The 18,802-nt window shown below is 37.4% G+C and overlaps 1 protein-coding gene across 1 annotated transcript; it reads right to left on the bottom strand.

Moving 5' to 3' along the window:
- Window positions 1–302: 302 nt before the first annotated feature.
- On the bottom strand, window positions 303–4,506 carry LOC120081417 (ubiquitin-conjugating enzyme E2 2). Its single transcript, XM_039036259.1, has 6 exons — window positions 4,324–4,506; window positions 3,606–3,739; window positions 3,470–3,495; window positions 2,747–2,836; window positions 2,149–2,237; window positions 303–612 (listed from the first exon to the last, which is right to left on the bottom strand). Exons 2-6 carry the CDS (start codon window positions 3,728–3,730, stop codon window positions 484–486), a joined length of 459 nt encoding a protein of 152 aa, XP_038892187.1. The 5' UTR covers window positions 3,731–3,739; window positions 4,324–4,506; the 3' UTR covers window positions 303–483.
- Between the last annotated feature and the right edge of the window lie 14,296 nt (window positions 4,507–18,802).

Genomic DNA, 18,802 nt, shown 5'->3' on the forward strand with positions numbered 1-18,802 from the left:
CAGAGCATCGGAATTAGAATTACTGTCGGCATTGTTGGCCTGGCATCTGAGGAAACGATACAACATTCTCATCAACTGAATGCCATTTCTAGTTTTCATCTCGCGAAGAGCAGGCTGAATGTGCCCAAAAAAAAGAAAAAAGAAAAAGAAAAAGAAAAGGCAACGAAAATGATCCATAGCCCTTGTCTAAGACAGCAAATACAGCTAGGTATTCAATGTACGGGTAAGCAACCTATAGAAGTTTCCGACTCAATCGATGTAAGTCAGAATTAAAGGATAGAAGAAAAGTAAGGTGAGAAAGGTGGGAAAAGCCAGACCAGATTAGTCAAATTGAAATAGACTGAAGTAGTTCATCTGAATAAACCAAGCAAGCATATCACATAATACGCAAATTACACAACAAAATGGTTTTCTTCCCAGGTACAATATCATGCAAACAAGCCACCCGACTATCTTTTCTGTTTGCCTACAACCATTCTGTGGCTAATCAGCAGTCCAGCTCTGTTCCACAATTTCACGTACTCTCCTGTTGTACTCGCGCTTATTCTCGCTAAACATCCTAGCAGCTTCAGAATTGGCAGGAGAGTTTGGATTGGGATCACACAGCAGCGACTGCAAAGGAAAACATTAATGATATCAAAAATGTTATTAACAAATTGCTATTAAAAAAATTCCAACTAGCAGCAGCTACAATAAAGAAGTTTCCAAATGAAGGAAATGCATGAGCAAGGCATCTAACATTATGAATCCTAGAAGTCATTCGTCTAATTTTTGTCAATATTTGCACATTCTCCATAACAGGGCAAATAAACTGTCAGATAATTCAGTATCTCCGTACCTTCAAATGATTCTCTTCTCTTGGTGGGCAGTACACTTGTGTTGAATATTTTTAGTACATAAAGATTATCTTAAGTGTGAATTATATATATACTCACACACACCTTGATGATCTTACCAAGAACGATGGCTGCAATTTCTTGACTAGGTCGAATTCCAATATGATTAATGGGAAAATTACTTTCTTCCAACTCTGTAAACTTAGTCCTAAATAACCCTTTTCAGTTAAATGATACAAAATGCCTTTATTGTTTTTTAGAATAAGATGGGAACTTGATTAGTGACAATGAACAAAATTTTTCAAAGGACAATGTCTTGATTATTTCAAAATTTTCATTTATACCATTCATCTTTAAAAACTCTTAGTCCTAATTTTTACCGATCTATGTATTACTTCTCTCACAATACGTGGCTTCCCCAAGTAAATGATGCCATTTCAGCTAGAATTCTGGCCTTCAAATCAACTTCCCTCCCTAATCAACACCATTTCGAATATAGCCAAAACCCTTCAATTTTTTTACATTTCCCTAACACGTAAATACTTTTGTTTTCGTTTTAATAAGGAAGTCAAAAGCATTGTGGCTTTCTTATTTTCTTTTTCTTTCTTTTTCAAATGAGACAACACCGCTGTTCGAAACAATTTCAAAGGTTAAGGATTAAAATATGACTTTGAAACAATAGGATGTAACTGAAACTTATTCTAAAGTCTTAAGGGCACAATAGAAAAAGATCTACCACCTATGCTCATGTAACTCTATTTATACAACTCACTGACAATCCTCATATTTTTCTGTTCATTTTAACAAAAAAGTTGACAGAAGGGTTGTTTCCAAACCATTTACAGGTTAAGGGTAAAACTTTTAAAATGATATGAACAGAATTGAAGTCTACCCTACAATTCAAGGACAATTTGTATACTTCAGCCTTTTTTTTTTCTTTTAATCTTTTTATCCAAAAAGAACTGCTGAGTGAATCAAACCTGTCATGCGTCACTAATTCAGAAATCAAGAACAAGAACTACAAGAACGGGGGCACTTATGGCATGGGTCTGCGGGGAGTACAGATTTATGATCAATTGCCTGCTCGTCGGCTAGTTTCATAAATATGATAAAATAAGCATCCAGAAGACACATGAACCTTATGCATTCTACTACAAAGGTAGGGCATGGCACAGTGGAGCAATGAGGTTTCTTTTAATGACTATGATTACATTATTTACACCCTATAAAATGATAAAAGGAGGCTATTATCATATAGCAAGAAAAAGAATCAGCCTTCACATACATTGAGGCCAAATTGATTAGGTGGTACCTGAATAGAGGTGAGTATAGCTGCTACATCATAGATTGGGCTCCACTGATTTTGCAGAATGTCCAAACAAATGCTTCCATCGGCATAAACTGAAGGTGATTATAAACGCCAATAAGGGAGGAGGGGAAAAAAAAGCTCAGCAACATGTACAGAAACAAAATTGCACGTGTTACGTTGCAAACTAAGAAAAACATTTACTCTAACGCTTTACAAGATACTTGAATTCTTTTTCTCTTGTTTTTCAATCATTTAAAATTTAAATTCACCCGCCCATATCCAAGTCAAACATACCATACATATCAAGCATTGCGCTTAGGATTCAAAGAGGCTTGATGAAAGCAGAAACAATAGTGTTAACAGATATTTTTTTCCCCATCAATTTCTTAGTAAACGAAAATTAGCTAAGCCTAAGCACTAAAACATACCCATCGACCAACACTGTATTAATAGAAAATAGGGCAAAAAACGTACAGTAGAACTAGCCATCCTCTTAAAACATAGTGCCAATGGAGATTACAAAAAGCCCTCAACTTGACCAAGAATGAAACAAAACATAACATATATGTAAAGGCCACATTCTTGGAGGTTGTAAACTTACTGTTAGGGTGAAACATTCTAGACACAAAGCGGACTGTTGGTGGCTTATTTGGATAATCCTCAGTGAACTGAAGGGTGAGTTTAAACGTACCTGGTCAACTCAAAGAAAGATATAATTAAGAGAACTTCCAACATCAGATACAAAAATATCTAAAAGTTTCAGAAAATCAAACAAAATGCTAATATCTCTCATTTTTCAATATAAATCTAACGTTTAGGAAAGTACAGCTGAATTCATGGACCCTTCAAACTACATCAGGAGAGAAGAAAGCAACTTGACATTACAAAGTTCGAGTCCCAAAAAAACAAGAATCAGAATTTTAGCAAGTTCTAATTATTCTTGATTTTCCACCAAAAAATACAACGCACTCCCTATATCCAAATAGCGGATAGAGCTTGACAAGAAGAACAAGAGACATGAAAATACAAAATATCTTTCAAATAAGTGTCAGAGGAATTTTAAAACAACAAATTAATTTAACAGTATAAAGCTAATAGCTGTGTAGCCAAAATATATTAACATAATTGAGAGAACAGAAGTTAAGATACTAATATTTATATTGTAGTACACATGCTTCGATATTATTCATTAATAGTAATTTTTGGACAGAAAAACAGAGTGAAATCGTCAAATAAGAAACAAGTAAATCATTAGAAGACATGGTTCTAATCACAACGCTGTTGTATACTTAATTAGTCATTAAGGACCAGAAATTGAAAATACCTCCATCCCAAGGTGTATCATCTGGCCTGCATAAGCCAACAAAATAACATGTAAAAAGACCATGGCATCAGTTAGCGACAGAAGCAACAGTGGATATGTGCACAAATTCAGACTACAAAAAGGGAAAAGGCCGTACCCAAATATAACAGCATTCCATAGCATGATATTATTGTCTTGGGGAGCACCACTGATGCCAGCAGGTGGATCTTGCTGCAACCTCTTGAAATCTCTCATCAGTCTCTTCCTTGCAGGAGTAGACATCCTCACCGGCTGAAAATAAACCCAGGACAACAATTATAACTTCACTTTCTTGAACACTCATGGCCAACGCAGAAAAATGATTATGCTCTATCTAAACATGAAAATATACCATTCAAGGATACAAAATATCAAAATTTACGGCAAGTGCAAGTTCGATGAAGAACAAGAAACAAGCACAATCATCAAATGGATGGAGAAAGTGGTGGAACTGTTTAATTTCATTACAGAACAAGCAAGACACAAAGAAATGTCCTTGAGACACGGATTTCAATTCGGAAAACTAACAACTGACTATTGCAAATCTGCGCCTTAACGAAACTAAAAGGCTAACTCGTTGCACGTCAATAAATCGTTTCCCATACCCTCGCCGTAATCAAAACCCCTAGATCTCTCTCTAAACTCAACGTCAGACAAGCAGATTATTTCACCTAACAAATTAGGGCGAACAAGTTTTCACCTCAGTATGAGTACATAGACATCAACGCAACAACAACGTCAATTGCGTCGAAAACTCGAAAAGAAAAGACAGTAAGGCCACGCTAATCCACGAATCGGAGCCAAGATTAACAATTAAGATGATCGAAATCCCTTACCTGTAACCTAGCGCGGCGAGAGCCTTCACTGATGTTGATGGATTTAGAAACTAAATCAAAGAGAAATCTCAATTTCAATTATCTACCGGTTTAACAAGAAGGATTCGTCGATGAGAGACTTCCCCGGTGACCCAAACACGATCAGGGGCAGAAAGAGCAAAGGGAAAATCCAAAGTCTGCTTATATTATTGCATTTGTCCCATCAAAATAATAATAAAGAAAATAAAAGATAGACTAACGAGGAAAAATGAAGTAAGATTAACACGTGGCAATGAGTAATGTGCCGGTAATTAAAGTGGTAATTTTGCAGTGGCTCCTTATTTGCTAGTGTGCGCCCTTTGGCTTCCATGATGATTATTTGTAAGATTCCTTATTTGTAGTTTGTTATAGAATAGTTTTTAGCTTACCACTGCTTCGCCCAAGATATTTCTTTTCTTTGTTAATTTCTCTTCTTTAAAACGAACTTTTTCTTTCTTTTTCGTCTAGTACATTCTTTAACGCTAATATTACGTCAAATATGCTTCTTTTTTATTTTTCTTTTTTAAAAAATTCATTGGTCACCGTACTTTTGACGCAAATGTTGCTTTTCTGGAATATTCTTCCTATGCTCTATCCTATGGTTTCTTTTAACCTATGGTGGAACAATCCACCTAATCTTATAATATTTGATTGTCAAAAAGATCTATAGAATATTGAATCTTATTTAGATGGTCATCCTAGATTGGGCATGATAAATTGATACTATTTATCAAATTATGAAATGAAAATCAACGGTAATTTCATTCTCGACTATATAATTTGATTAGGATTCTCATTCTCCAAATATAATCCAATAATCCTAAGACAAAGAAATAAAAGTGTAAATTAAAAAATTTTCCGCTTAAATTCTTTTAGATAGTATATTTAGATATAGATAGATTGTTTAAATAAATAAATATGAAAAAGTACTCAAATGAAGCAACTTGGACAACCATTGCAAAATTACAAGTTTACAATTGCTTAGGTTTGGTAACCATTTCGTTTTTATTTTTTAGTTTTTGAAAAATGAACTTATAAATACCACTAATAAATTTCTTTGTTTTGTTGTTCACTTCACTGCTATTTTGAAAAGCAAGTCAATTTTTTGAAAACTAAAAAAAAAAAAAATCAAAATTGTTGGAATGCCTAAAAGGCTATTTGGGGCGCTGGTTGAGATATGATGTCTAGAGTTCATATGTTTGTGTTTGGGGTATAAAACTATTTTGTCTGAGTTCATATGTCTGTGTTAGGATTGCAGAGTTGAGTCCATATGTCCAGGATTGTGGTGCAGTTTTTTTTAATTCTAAGGTCCTGTTTGATAACTATTTCATATTTTGTTTTTAGTTTTTTAAAATTAAGTTTATTTTCTCCCTATTTCATATTGAATCTTTATCAAGTACAATAGTTAAATTCTTAGCCAAATTCCAAAAACAAAAATAAATTCTTAAAAACTACTTTTTTTTGTTCAAATTTTGGTTTGGTTCATTAAACCATTGGACAAAAGTAGATGACCAATAAAGAAATTTATAGGTGGAAGTAGTCTTCATAGGTTTAATTTTGAGAAACAAAAACAAAAAACCAAATGGTTACCAAACGGGACTTAAATAATATGTTTTTTATTACTATTTTTGTTTTGAAACCTTTTTATTCCATAATTCCACCTATATTTCTTTGAATAAAATATGGTTGTGATTTTTCTTTTATTTTTTATGTTTTTGTTTCTTTTTTAAGTAATAAACAACAATTAACCCACTACATTTCTTGGAGGAATATAGTTAAATAAAGTGGGAAACCAAACATAAATTGAAACTTCGATTACTAAGGTCCCGTTTGGTAATCATTTGGTGTTTTGTTTTTGTTTTTTAAAACTAAGCTTATATCATCTACATTTCTTACAATCATTTGCAACTTCTTAAGTACAATGGTTGAATTCTTAGCCAAATTTCAAACACAAAAACAACTTTATGAAAGTTACATTTTTTTAGTTCTCAAAATTTGGCTTGATTTTTTAAACCATTAGTGAAAAGTAGATAACCAAGGAGGAAATTTGGTGGTGGGAGTAATGTCCATAGGTTTAATTTTTAAAAACAAAATGGTTACCAAACGGGACCTAATTTTTCTCCATGAATTTTATCATCATCATCTTTTTCGTTCTTTTTCTTCTCCTCCCTATTGTTGCTACGTATTTTTCCACTGACATAAATTTTTTCTTTAACAATTCTACTTTCAATTCCTCCAAATTTGAAGAACTATTAGAGAAGAAATCTTAATTTTTCATTAATTCCTGTCATAAAATGTTACAGTAAAGAAATCTCAATTTTGTGGGAGTTTTCTTTATTTTTTTTTTTCTTTTTTCTTTTTTTTTTTTTTTGTTATTTGCTACATATTTTCAACTACATACTATTTTCAGATATTTTTTAACATTCGTTTGATATGTGAATTTAAATTAAATAAAAATATATTTAATAATTTTCTATATATAAATATTGCAGTTAACGTAGACAAAATATTATTACTTATATAATCAATCCTATAACATAATTTAACCGTCATTGGTCTTATAATAGTTGGAGGTGGTTGTCGAAGTTGATTATCAAAGATTATTTTCGTCGAAGCCCAAAGTTAGTCACATGAAGATGGTATTGGAGTTGGTCATCAGAGGTGGTTGTCAATGTCACACCCAGATTACCCTTTTAACCTAGGAAAAGATGTGAAGACTGTTGGGGTTGATGCCCTAAAGTCTTGTGTCCTCTAGTTTTTAAACAGCTTGTACGAACGCTTGTGTTGTATAATATATGATATTTACTTCACATCTTGTTTTTTGCTCAATTGCATGTTTTATTTGCTTTACCACAAACCAATAAACTTAAAATCCCTGGTTATCTGTATGTAACTTAAGCATGTATGTGGTGACATGCAAATAGATCATGTCTTGAGAGATTACCAAAATGGTCTGTAGTATATTGATATAGGAGGGAAACCTTATCCTGTTAACGCTACGGATGCGACCCGCTTTGTGAAATGGTCACAAGTGTTGTGACTTATCACAGATGGTCTAATCCTTTGCTTTCTAGCCTACTACAATCTTCCTCTTCTCTATTCTTACAATCAAACTGTTTGCGAAAACCTTTTCTCCAAACCCTTTTTCTAAAATCGTTCTCACTAAAACAGGGGTGGAGGTTGCAAGAGGCACCCGGTGTGCCATTGGCTATTTGTATTCGAATTGGCTGACTTGTTCGTGAGCGGGAAAAAATGTCGCACAATCGCTAAGCGAAGCTTTGGAAAGTGCGATTGTGACAGATCATTCGTGTTGGGGACATGCGAGCGGGGACGTCCTAACAAAGAGTTTGTATAAGACCTGACCACGAAGTGTTAACGTCTTGTTATATAACACCGTTCATGACAGAGACTTCACTTCACTAGGATGACCATAGGTAACATGACTTCAATCTTGAGTGAGTTGGGAACTCCTGCTATTGAGGGCAGTCCTTTGATTTGTATGGGTGCGAGTGGCCAGGTCGCCAATTCAAACCTACCATTTTGGGGATTCGTCTGATTTAGGAGCTGGGAACTCAGCTACACAAGATGGAATTCACTCCTTCCCCGAGACAGGGGCAAGTAGATAGATAGCTCCCTTAAGGGCTAATTCCAGGGCTTGAACGATGTGGTGCCACACACCTTCTCTTGGCCCGATAGGTGTTCACACACAGTTGGACTATGTTGTATTGTTCATTAGAGGAATCAGTGGTACTTAAGGAGTGAGATGTAACTACAGGGGAAAAACGGTAATTTGGCCAAACTGTACTTACGAGCATCTATGAAAGGTCATCATACTCATGATTGGTTATATCCGATGGACACAGAAATATATATGTGGTAAGAAGAATTCAGTTGTTGGTCTTTAGTGGAATGTCTGACAGTTAACGGATGGTGGATCTCGTGGCTAAAGAGTTCAGTCAGCTATTCACAGACCGTTGGAGCTTTGAACCATAGGTCCATTAGGTTCCCTGGGTAGCTTGGATAAAGTCGAAAATCAGTGTTTGGGTTAGTTTGAAATGTTCAAATTAACAAGAGAGAGTTCGATTATATATGATATAATTGAACTAGTTGATTATATATGATATAATTGACTAAATGTATAAGATACTTTATTTTGGAGAAAATTTGGATATAAATATAATTTATATCATGTAGAGGAGAAATTACTATGGTAGATATGTAATATCAAACTATAGAGTAAGAATATAATGTGATTATATTTATTAATTATTTAATTGATTAATTATATGATAATTGGCCTAAAATTTCTCTCGGATGTGCGTTAGTGGGAGCAGCCGTGTCGGTTATTGTAACCGAAGAATAAAATGAAATTTTGTTTCATTTTGCAAAGGTTCTAAAGGTTCAAAAAATTTGGCATCAGTGTGGAAACGTAAACGATTACATAAGTCGAGAGCCTATACGATAGTCGCTCAGCATCTAAACGATCGCATACCTCACGCCTAAACAATCGCACACTAGTCTTTAAACGATTGCTTAGCTTTCTTAAATGATCGTATAATGTGTCGTGTCTTCTAAATGATTGTCTACCTTTTACTAAATGATTGCTTAGTAAAACCTACACAATCGTGTAGCTTTTTCTAAACGATAAGCATTTAGCTATACGATAGCTTCCTTTTCTCTCCCACTTGCTTATCGTCTACACGATTAGTTCATTCTTCAACCTCTACCAAACTTACCAAAGACTACACTTTGGATTTTCACTCCAAGAATACCAAGGGCTCCATTTTGGTGGTGTCATCCCCGTTGCGTTCACTTGTTCGTGACTGTTCGTGTTGTTGTCGTTCGTGTAGACGACCGTGCTGCTGCAACCGACTTGTTTACTAGGCGATAGAGATCGCATAGAGGTCTTCCGCTGCGTCAGAGTTCCAAACATGAAGAGAGTCTTCAACTGGTATAAGAACTCTTTCCCTTTATATTTTATTGGTCAAAGCATGCCTTTAACTAGTGTGAATTTGCATAACTGTATGTTAGAATGTATATATTGTATTTCGGTCACAGTGAAATCGGAAAGATCTAAATGCACTCATGGATGCTCTTCGTTAAGAGATCCTTCAATTGGTAACAGAGCCAGGTTCTGATATTCCAATTTCATTGTTACAAGGAATTACATATACATTCTTGGTGGGTGCATTTCTACTCCGTTTAATCATTAAATTATTGTGAATGTGCAAATTAATGGATGTTTTCGTGGATGTTAGCCTCGGTTTGATTTAATTCTTTTACATTTGTGGTTATTTGTAAAGGCCCCTGCGTTTTTGGGCATTAATAATCGTTATCGAGTCTGTAATTCAAAGTTTGTTTGAGTTTTGAGTCGTCGTGAAGAAGATCGGAGCAAGCGTTGCAATTCTTCGAGGAAGGAGACAATCAAGGGTTGATCGTATCGTGTAGACGATGAGGTAAGCGATCACTGAGTATCGGGTCGTTTAGACAATGAGATGTTCGCGTATCGTTTAACGCACGTGCGCACTAGACGATCGTTTAGCTCAGTAAGCTTCATCACTTAGTAACTGACTAAATGATCGCTTAGTAACGCAAGGTAAATTGTTTACCTATCGTCGCGTTAAGCGATCTCCTAGACGATCAGGCTTCGCAACCTCGTTGTCGTCTACGCGATCGTTTAGTTTTTGCGTCTATCATCTAGTGCGCGTTGGGCGATCGTCTACCTTCGACGTTTACTACACAATGGAATCCTCCTAGCGGTTCAAGACCCGGTTTGCCTGTGAACCGGTTCGCTCAATAAAAAAAAAGTAATAAATAGGATTATTTCATTCTGGTTTTTGTAAAGGCTCATCCCGGTCCATTAATCCTTTATTAATTACATGCGATGTATGGTTTTAATATGTCATATGGTATGCACATATAGTAAATCTCACCTTAGGTTATGCATTGGTCATGCATCATCTCTTTATTATAATTGTTATAATTTAGAGAAGCATGATTTAATTATGTAAGAGCATGCTCATGCATCATATAATATAAGAGTTATATTTATGCATGTATAAAAAGCATTGACATGCATCATCTTTATATTATAATTGTTATAGTATAAGGGTGAATGATAGCATGTTTGCTTGATTATTACGCATTATATAAAAGCTATGTATAGTAATGACCGGACATTGCATGAAGCATGACACATAGGTTACTTTATAATTGTTATAAACACCTCATTGTGCGCAATGGTTTTTTTAGTTATTTCTTTTTAAAAGTTAAAGAGAAATTAGAACTAAAAGAAATAAGCAAGACATGCATGCTCACTTAGGTTTAATTCATGGTTTAAAAATGTTTAAAACTTGGATCATATAAACCTAAGATCACGGTTCTAATATAATTAGCAACCCTAAGGCTTTAATCTTTTAATCAGTTTAATAGGATTAAATTGGCTAATAAAAGGTTGAAGTGTAGCAAATCTATCTATAAGGGACCTTTTGTCTAAGGTGGGTTTTGTCTAGGCTGGGGTATTTAAGTTGACGAAAACGTAACACTCCTACTTGGGAACTTACCTGGAAACGTAAATTAGATAGATTTGATGCATGCATGCAAGTTAAGAACAGTCCATTAAAGTGTTTAAATGTGACTACTTAAAATTTTCATATTTCATAGACAAACGTTGTTTATGAGTAAAGTTTAAAAAGACGATTTAGACTAAAATCAGTAGTCGGATTGTCTAGGTTAATGAACCCTAGGTAGAACATTCAGTGGGAGGTACTTAGGGCATAAAATGCTTCACTTAAACCTTTCACGTTTCTCTTAAATAGTCCACACCGTGAGATCTACTCTCAGCCTCGAGGCACCTTTGGTGTGTCCCCCTAACGGATGGTGTTTGGGTAGGTTAATATCAAGGTGGATGGAGAGAGTGTTCATAGTAAGTGGGAGCGGGAAGTGCGACAACATATCCCTTGATCTCCCTCGTTAGATTGAATAAAGTTTCTGCACATCGCCTCGAGGCACCCTGGGAATGTCCCCTTAAAGGATGACAGTTTTGCGCATTTCTTTATTTGATCTCCTGTAAGAGGATAAGGTAACTTAGTCTCTTGTCCTAATCTACTTCTTCCCTACGGTGGGCTCATTAGGGCGGAACTCTGGCATCGAAAGCGAGGCGTCATACTTATACGAAATTGTTAAAGGTTAACAGTTCTTGACCGAAAAATAGTGACTGTTAAGTTCAGTTCCAAGAGTTGGTTCTGCCTAATGGTTGAGAATGTCTCATTCCAGAGAAAGGATAACTAATCACCCCATCGGTGACGTTTGTCTTACCTCACTGGGGCATCATTGCAAAATATAAGTCTATAACTTAGGGTACTTGAAACTAATTTGCAAAATTGATTGGTTTAAAAGTGGTTTGGTAAAATCTAATAAAGTTTTGTTCGTATTTTCAGCAACAACTCTTTTTCAAAATGGCAACAGCCACGTTGGCTTTGTTAAGCTCCAAAAAATTTACTGGCGATAATTTCGCAACATGGAAACACATGATCACGACGATCTTAATCACCGAGGATCTCATGTTCACTCTCATGGAGGCTTGTCCTCCTATTCCAACTCCAAATGCCGCTCGATATGTTCGGGAGGCATACGAGCGATGGACAATAGCGAATGAGAAATCTCGAGCCTACATCTTGGCAAGTCTTTCTAAAGTCTTGGCCAAGAAACATGAGCCTATGGTCTCAGCGAGTGAGATCATGAAGTCCCTGTGGGGGATGTTTGGACAACCATCTGAACAGCTCATGCATAAGGCTCTTAAATATATATTCAGCTCTAAAATGGAAGAAGGCACCTCTATTCGTGAACATGTGCTTAACATGATAGTCCACTTTAATGTGGCAGAGTTGAACATGTCTACCATCGATGAGGGCAGCCAGGTTAGCATAATCCTGCATTCATTGCCGGAAAGCTTCCTGCACTTTGTTAACAATGCGATTCTTAACAAAGTGAAATATAACCTTACAACTCTTCTCAACGAGTTGCAGACCTACCAATCTTTACTGAAAAGTAAAGAAAGGAAGAAGGGTGAGGCAAATGTTGCTTCATCCTCCAGGACGTTTCATAGAAGTTCGACCTCAGGAACAAAGTCTGCACCTTCTACTTCTAACTATGTAAAGGGGAAGAAGAAGAAGGGTGGTAAGGGAAAAAGGAAGGCACCTACTAACCCACTGCATGTCGCCCCAAGGAGGCATCCACCGATTGAAAAGGGAAAGTATTTCCACTGCAACCAAGATGAACACTGGAAGAGGAATTGTCCTTGGTATCTGAAAGAGAAGAAAGCAACCAAGGCCGATAAAGGTAAATACGATTTACTAGTTCTTGAAACTTGTATAGTGGAGAATGATGATTCAGACTGGATAATTGATTCGGCCACCACTAACCATGTTTGTTCTTCTTTTTAGGGGATTAGATCTTGGCTACAGTTAGAGGCTGATGAGATGACGATGCGAGTAGGCACCGAGCACGTCGTCTCAGCTATGTCAGTGGGAGGGCTCCAGTTAGCTTTACATAATAAGTTTCTTAGTTTGAATGATGTATATATTGTTCTCGAACTAAAGAGGAACCTTATTTCTGTAAAGTGTTTATTGCAATGTAAATATATTATCTCTTTTAATGTGGATAAAGTATTTATTCATAAAGATGGTGTTTTTGTTTGCACAGCAAATATGGAATCTAATTTGTATGTGCTAAGGCCGTTAGCCATTAATTCCCTCCATAATACTGAATTGTTTAGAACTGTCGTAACTCAATCAAAATGTCGACGTCTTTCTCCAAAAGAAAATGCCCAACTTTGGCATCTACGTTTAGCGCCCATCAATCTCAATAGGATTAAGACATTGGTGAAGAATGGACTTCTGAGTGAGTTAGAAGAAAATTCTTTACTAGCGTACCAGTCTTGCCTTGAAGGTGAGATGACTAAACGATCTTTTACTGGAAAAGGTTATAGAGCCAAAGAGCCTCTTGAGTTAGTATGTTCTGACCTTTGTGGTCCTATGAATGTACAAGCCCGAGGTGGCTATGAGTATTTTATCAGTTTTACTGATGATTACTCAAGGTATGGGTATGTTTATCTTATGTAACGAAAGTCTGAATCCTTTGAAAAGTTCAAAGAGTTTAAGGTTGAAGTTGAAAACGCATTGGATACACGGATTAAAACACTTCGATCGGATCGAGGTGGAGAGTTTTTGGACTCGACATTCCAGGACTATTTGATAGAACATGGAATCGTTTCCCAACTCTCAGCGTCGGGTACACCTCAGCAAAATGGTGTAGCAAAGAGGAGAAATAAGACCTTGTTGGATATGATTCGCTTGATGATGAGTTACGCTTCCATACTGGACTCATTTTAGGGTTTCGCAATGGAGATTGTGGTATACATACTCAACTGTGTTTCCTCCAAGAGTGTTGCAAGAACACATCTAGAGTTGTGGAATGGGCGTAAAGCTAGTTTACGTCACTTCCGCATTTAAGGTTGCCCTGCATATGTGCTTGAGGTTCACCTCAGCAAAATGGTGTAGCGAAAAGGAGAAATAGGGCCTTGTTGGACATGATTCGCTCGATGATGAGTTACGCTTCCATACCGGACTCATTTTAGGGTTTCGCAGTGGAGATTGTGGTATACATACTCAACTGTGTTTCTTCCAAGAGTGTTGAAGAACACATCTGGAGTTGTGGAATGGGCATAAAGCTAGTTTACGTCACTTTCGCATTTAAGATTGCTCTGCACATGTGCTTGAGGCCAATCCCAAGAAGTTGGAACTACAGTCGAGGTTATGTCTCTTTGTAGGCTACCCCAAAGGTACACGAGGGGGTTGTTTTTATGATCTGATGGAAAGTAGGGTGTTTGTTTCAACGAACGCTACTTTCCTGGAGGAAGATCATATAAGGGAGAATAGTCCATGAAGTAAAGTCGTGTTGCGTGAGCTTTCTAATGAAACTACTAAAACTTCAACAAGAGTTGTTGAAGAGCCTGCTACATCAGCAAGAGTTGTTGATGGGAGTTCATCTAGTAGGTCGGTTCCACCTCAAGAGTTGAGGGAACCTCGACGTAGTGGGAGGGTTGCGAACCCACCCGCTCGCTATGTAGGTTTCACGAAAATCCTTACTATAGTAGCAGACGTTGAGGATCCGTTGTCTTACCAGAAGGTAATGGAGGATGTTGCCCAGGATGAATGGATCAAGGCCATGGATCTCGAGAATGGAAGTCGATGTACTTCAACTCAGTATGGGATTTTATAGATCAACCTGATGGGGTAAGACCTATAGGTTGTAAATGGATCTACAAGCGCAAATAGGGTGCTGATGAGAAAGTACAGACCTTTAAGGCTCGACTTGTGGTAAAGGGTTATACCCAGGTACAGGGAGTCAACTATGAGGAGACTTTCTCGTCTGTTGCCATGTTAAAGTCGATCCGCATCCTTCTGTCCATTGCAACTTATTATAATTATGAGATCTAGCAAATGGACGTCAAGACGACGTTTCTGAATAGCAATCTTGAGAAGACATTTATATGGTGCAACCCAAGGGATTCATAGCCCAAGGTCAAGAGCAAAAGGTTTGCAAATTGAATCGATCTATTTATGGACCGAAACAGGCGTCTCGATCTTGAAACATACGGTTTGATATTGCGATCAAGTCGTATGGCTTTGACCAAAATATTGATGAACCTTGTGTCTACAATAAGATCATCAATGCTTCAGTAGTCTTCTTAGTGTTGTACGTAGATGATATCTTACTTATTGGAAATTATGTATGTCTACTGACTGCAGTTAAGAACTGGCTAGAGACCCAATTCCAAATGAAAGATTTGGGCGAGTCTCAGTTTTTTCTTGGTATACAGATCTTTCAAGATCGTAAAAACAAAGTGTTAGCACTATCTCAGGTATCGTACATTGACAGAATGTTGCTCAAGTACTCGATGTAGGACTCCAAGAGGGGCCTACTGTCATTCAGGCATGGAGTCACTTTGTCTAAGGACATGTGTCCTAAGATGCCTCAGGAGGTTGAGGAGATGAGACAAGTCTCATATGCGTCTGTCGTTGGCAATTTGATGTACGGGATGCTATATATTCGTCCAGATATCTGCTACACTGTGGGCATAGTCAGTAGGTATCAGTCTAACCCAGGCCAAGGTCACTGGACCACAGTGAAGAACATCTTCAAGTATCTTCGGAGAATGAGGGACTACATGCTCGTGTATGGTTTTAGAGATTTGATCCTTACTAGATACACGGATTCTGACATTCAGACTGATAAGGACTTTCCCAAGTCCACATCAGGGTCAGTCTTTACTCTTAACGGAGGAGCTGTAGTGTGGTGAAGCACTAAGCAGGGGTGCATCGCCGACTCTACTATGGAGGCGAAGCTGCTAAGGAGGTCGTCTAACTTAGGAAGTTCTTGACAGAACTGGAAGTTGTTCCAGATATGTCTAGGCCCATTACCCTATATTGTGATAATAGTAAGGCAGTGGTGAACTCTAATGAGCCGAGGAGTCACAGGCACGACAAACACATAGAGCGGAAGTATCATCTAATCCGCGAGATAGTGCATCAGGGGACGTGATCGTCATGAAGATCGCTTCGGAGCACAATGTTGTTGACTCGTTTATGAAGGCTCTCACGGCTATAGTGTTTGAGGGTCACTTATGGAGCATGGGTCTACAGGATTGCCTGCGGCTGGACTAGGGCAAGTGGGAAATTTTCTTGTACTGGTCTTTTATGCTATAGTTTATTGTTTTGTACTAGTCTTATGTACCCCCCACTTCGCTTTAGGACAAGTGGAAGATTGTTGGGGTTGATGCCTAAAAGTCTCATGTTCTGTAGTTTGTAAATAGCTTGTACGACGCTTGTGTTGTATAATATATGATATTGACTTCACATCTAGTTTTTTGCTCGATTGAATGTTTTATTTGCTTTACCACAAACCAATAAACTTAAAATCCCTGGTTATCTGTATGTAACTTAAGCATGTATGTGGTGACATGCAAGTGGATCATGTCTTTAGAGATAACCAAAATGGTCTGTAGTATATGGATATAGGAGGGAAACCTTATCCTGGTAACGCTACGGATGCGACCCGCTTTGTGGAATGGTCACAAATGTTGTAACTTGTCACAGATGATTTGATCCTGATCATTCGTGTTGGGGACATGCGAGCGGGGGCATCTTATACAAAGAGTTTGTATAAGACCTGACCACGAAATGTTAACGTCTCGTTATATAACACCGTTCATGACAGAGACTTCACTTCACGAGGATGATCATAGGTAACATGACCTCAATCCTGAGTGAGTTGGGAACTCCTGCCATTAAGGGCAATCCTTTGGTTTGTATGGGTACGAGTGGTCAGATCGCCGATTCAAACCTACCATTTTAGGGATTCGTCTTATTTGGGAGCTGGGAACTCAGCTACACAAGATGGAATTCACTCCTTCCCCGAGGTAGGGGTAAGTAGATAGATAGCTCCCTTAAGGGTTGATTCCAGGGCTTGAACGATGTGGCACCACATACCTTCTCTTGGACCTGTCTCTTATACACATCTAGATGTGTATAAGAGACAGCCCCTAGGTAGGGGCAAGTAGATAGATAGCTCTCTTAATGGCTAATTCACGGCTTGAACGATACGGCGCCACCCACCTTCTCTTGGCCCGAGAGGTGTTCACGCATAGTTGGACTATGTTGTATTGTTCATTAGAGGAATCAATGGTACTTAAGGAGTGAGATGTAACTACAGGGGCAAAACGATAAATTGGCCCAACTATACTTACGAGCATCTGTGAAGGGTCATCGTACTTATGATTGGTTATATCCGATGGACATAGAAATATATTTGTGGTAAGAAGAGTTCAGCTGTTGGTCTTTAGTGGAATGTCTGACAGTTAACGGATGGTGGATCTCGTGGCTAAAGAGTTTAGTCAGCTATTTACGGACCATTAGAGCTTCGAGCCACAGGTTCATTAGGTCCCCTGGGTAGCTTGGATAAAGTTGAGAATCAGTGTTTGGGTTAATTTGAAATGTTTAAATTGACAAGGGGGAGTTCGATTATATATGATATAATTGAATTGGTTGATTATATATGATATAATTGACTAAATGTATGAGATAAATTATTTTGGAGAAAATTTGGATATAAATATGATTTGTATCATGTGGAGGAGACATTACTATAGTAGATATGTGATATCAAACTACAGGGTAAGAATATAATGTGATTATATTTATAAGAATATAATGTGATTATATTTATTAATTATTTAATTAGTTAATTATATGATAATTGGCCTAAAATTTCTCTCAGATGTGTATTAGTGGGAGCAGCCACGTCGGTTAATGTAATCAAAGAATAAAATGAAATTTTGTTTCATTTTTCAAAGGTTCGAAAGATTCGAAAAATGTGGCATCGGTGTGGAAACGTAAACGACCGCATAAGTCGAAAGCCTATACGATAGTCGCTCAGCGCCTAAACGATCACACACCTCACGCCTAAACGATTGCACACTAGTCCTTAAACGATCACTTAGCTTTCCTAAACGACCGTATAATGTGTTGTGTCTTCTAAACGATCGTCTACCTTTTACTAAACGATCACTTATCGTGTGGCTTCTTCTAAACGATAAGCATTTAGCTATACGATAGCTTCCTTTTCTTTCCCACTTGCTTATTGTCTACATGATTAGTTCATTCTCCAACCTCTACCAAACTCACCAAAAACCACACTTTGGATTCTCACTTTGAGAATACCAAAGGCTCCATTTTGGTGGTGTCGTCCCCATTGTGTTCACTTGTTCGTGGCTATCCGTGTTGCTGCCGTTCGTGTAGACGACCGTGCTACTGCAGCCGACTTGTTTACTGAGCGATAGGGATCGCGTAGAGGTCTTCCGCTGTGTCAGAATTCCGAACTTGAAGAGGGTCTTCAACTGGTATGAAAACTCTTTCCCTTTGTATAACTGTATGTTAGAATGTATATGTTGTATTTCGGTCATGATGAAATCAGAAAGATCCGAATGCACTCATGGATGCTCTTCATTAAGAGATCCTTCAAAGACAACAAATGTCAACCCTCTTATGACATCTATTGCCCACCTATTTCCTTGCTTAACTTATTCACTTGTTTGGCCTGATAAACAATAACATATTTATAAGCATTCATTTCATTCTTCAAGCCTTTAGGCAACCAGAACCTATACAAACGTGGGCTCAACATGCAAAAGATTTACAGACCTATAAGTACATCCAGAAAGTTCCTCACAACCCGACTAATATGTACAACACGTTGAGACAAATAAGATACATGATTATGACCTAGGAGACTTCAATCTTTCTGACAACTGAGGATGTGGCAGACCGTCCACAGTCGACTAGGCTCTGAGAACTTGTTCGCTGCCTGGGGAAGAAAACATTTTAAAAACGTAAGCTGGGAA

Source organism: Benincasa hispida, chromosome 7, assembly GCF_009727055.1.
Source record: "Benincasa hispida cultivar B227 chromosome 7, ASM972705v1, whole genome shotgun sequence".
NCBI lineage: Eukaryota > Viridiplantae > Streptophyta > Magnoliopsida > Cucurbitales > Cucurbitaceae > Benincasa > Benincasa hispida.

Bases quoted from the DNA above. Each gene is read 5' to 3' on its own strand.
- LOC120081417 (XM_039036259.1), bottom strand. From the start codon at position 3,730: ATGTCTACTCCTGCAAGGAAGAGACTGATGAGAGATTTCAAGAGGTTG. The intron at 3,496-3,605 runs GTACGGCCTTTT...TGGCTTATGCAG, and splicing joins TGGAATGCTGTTATATTTGG to GCCAGATGATACACCTTGGG. The intron at 613-2,148 runs GTACCACCTAAT...TTTCCTTTGCAG, and splicing joins CTATACTCACCTCTATTCAG to TCGCTGCTGTGTGATCCCAA.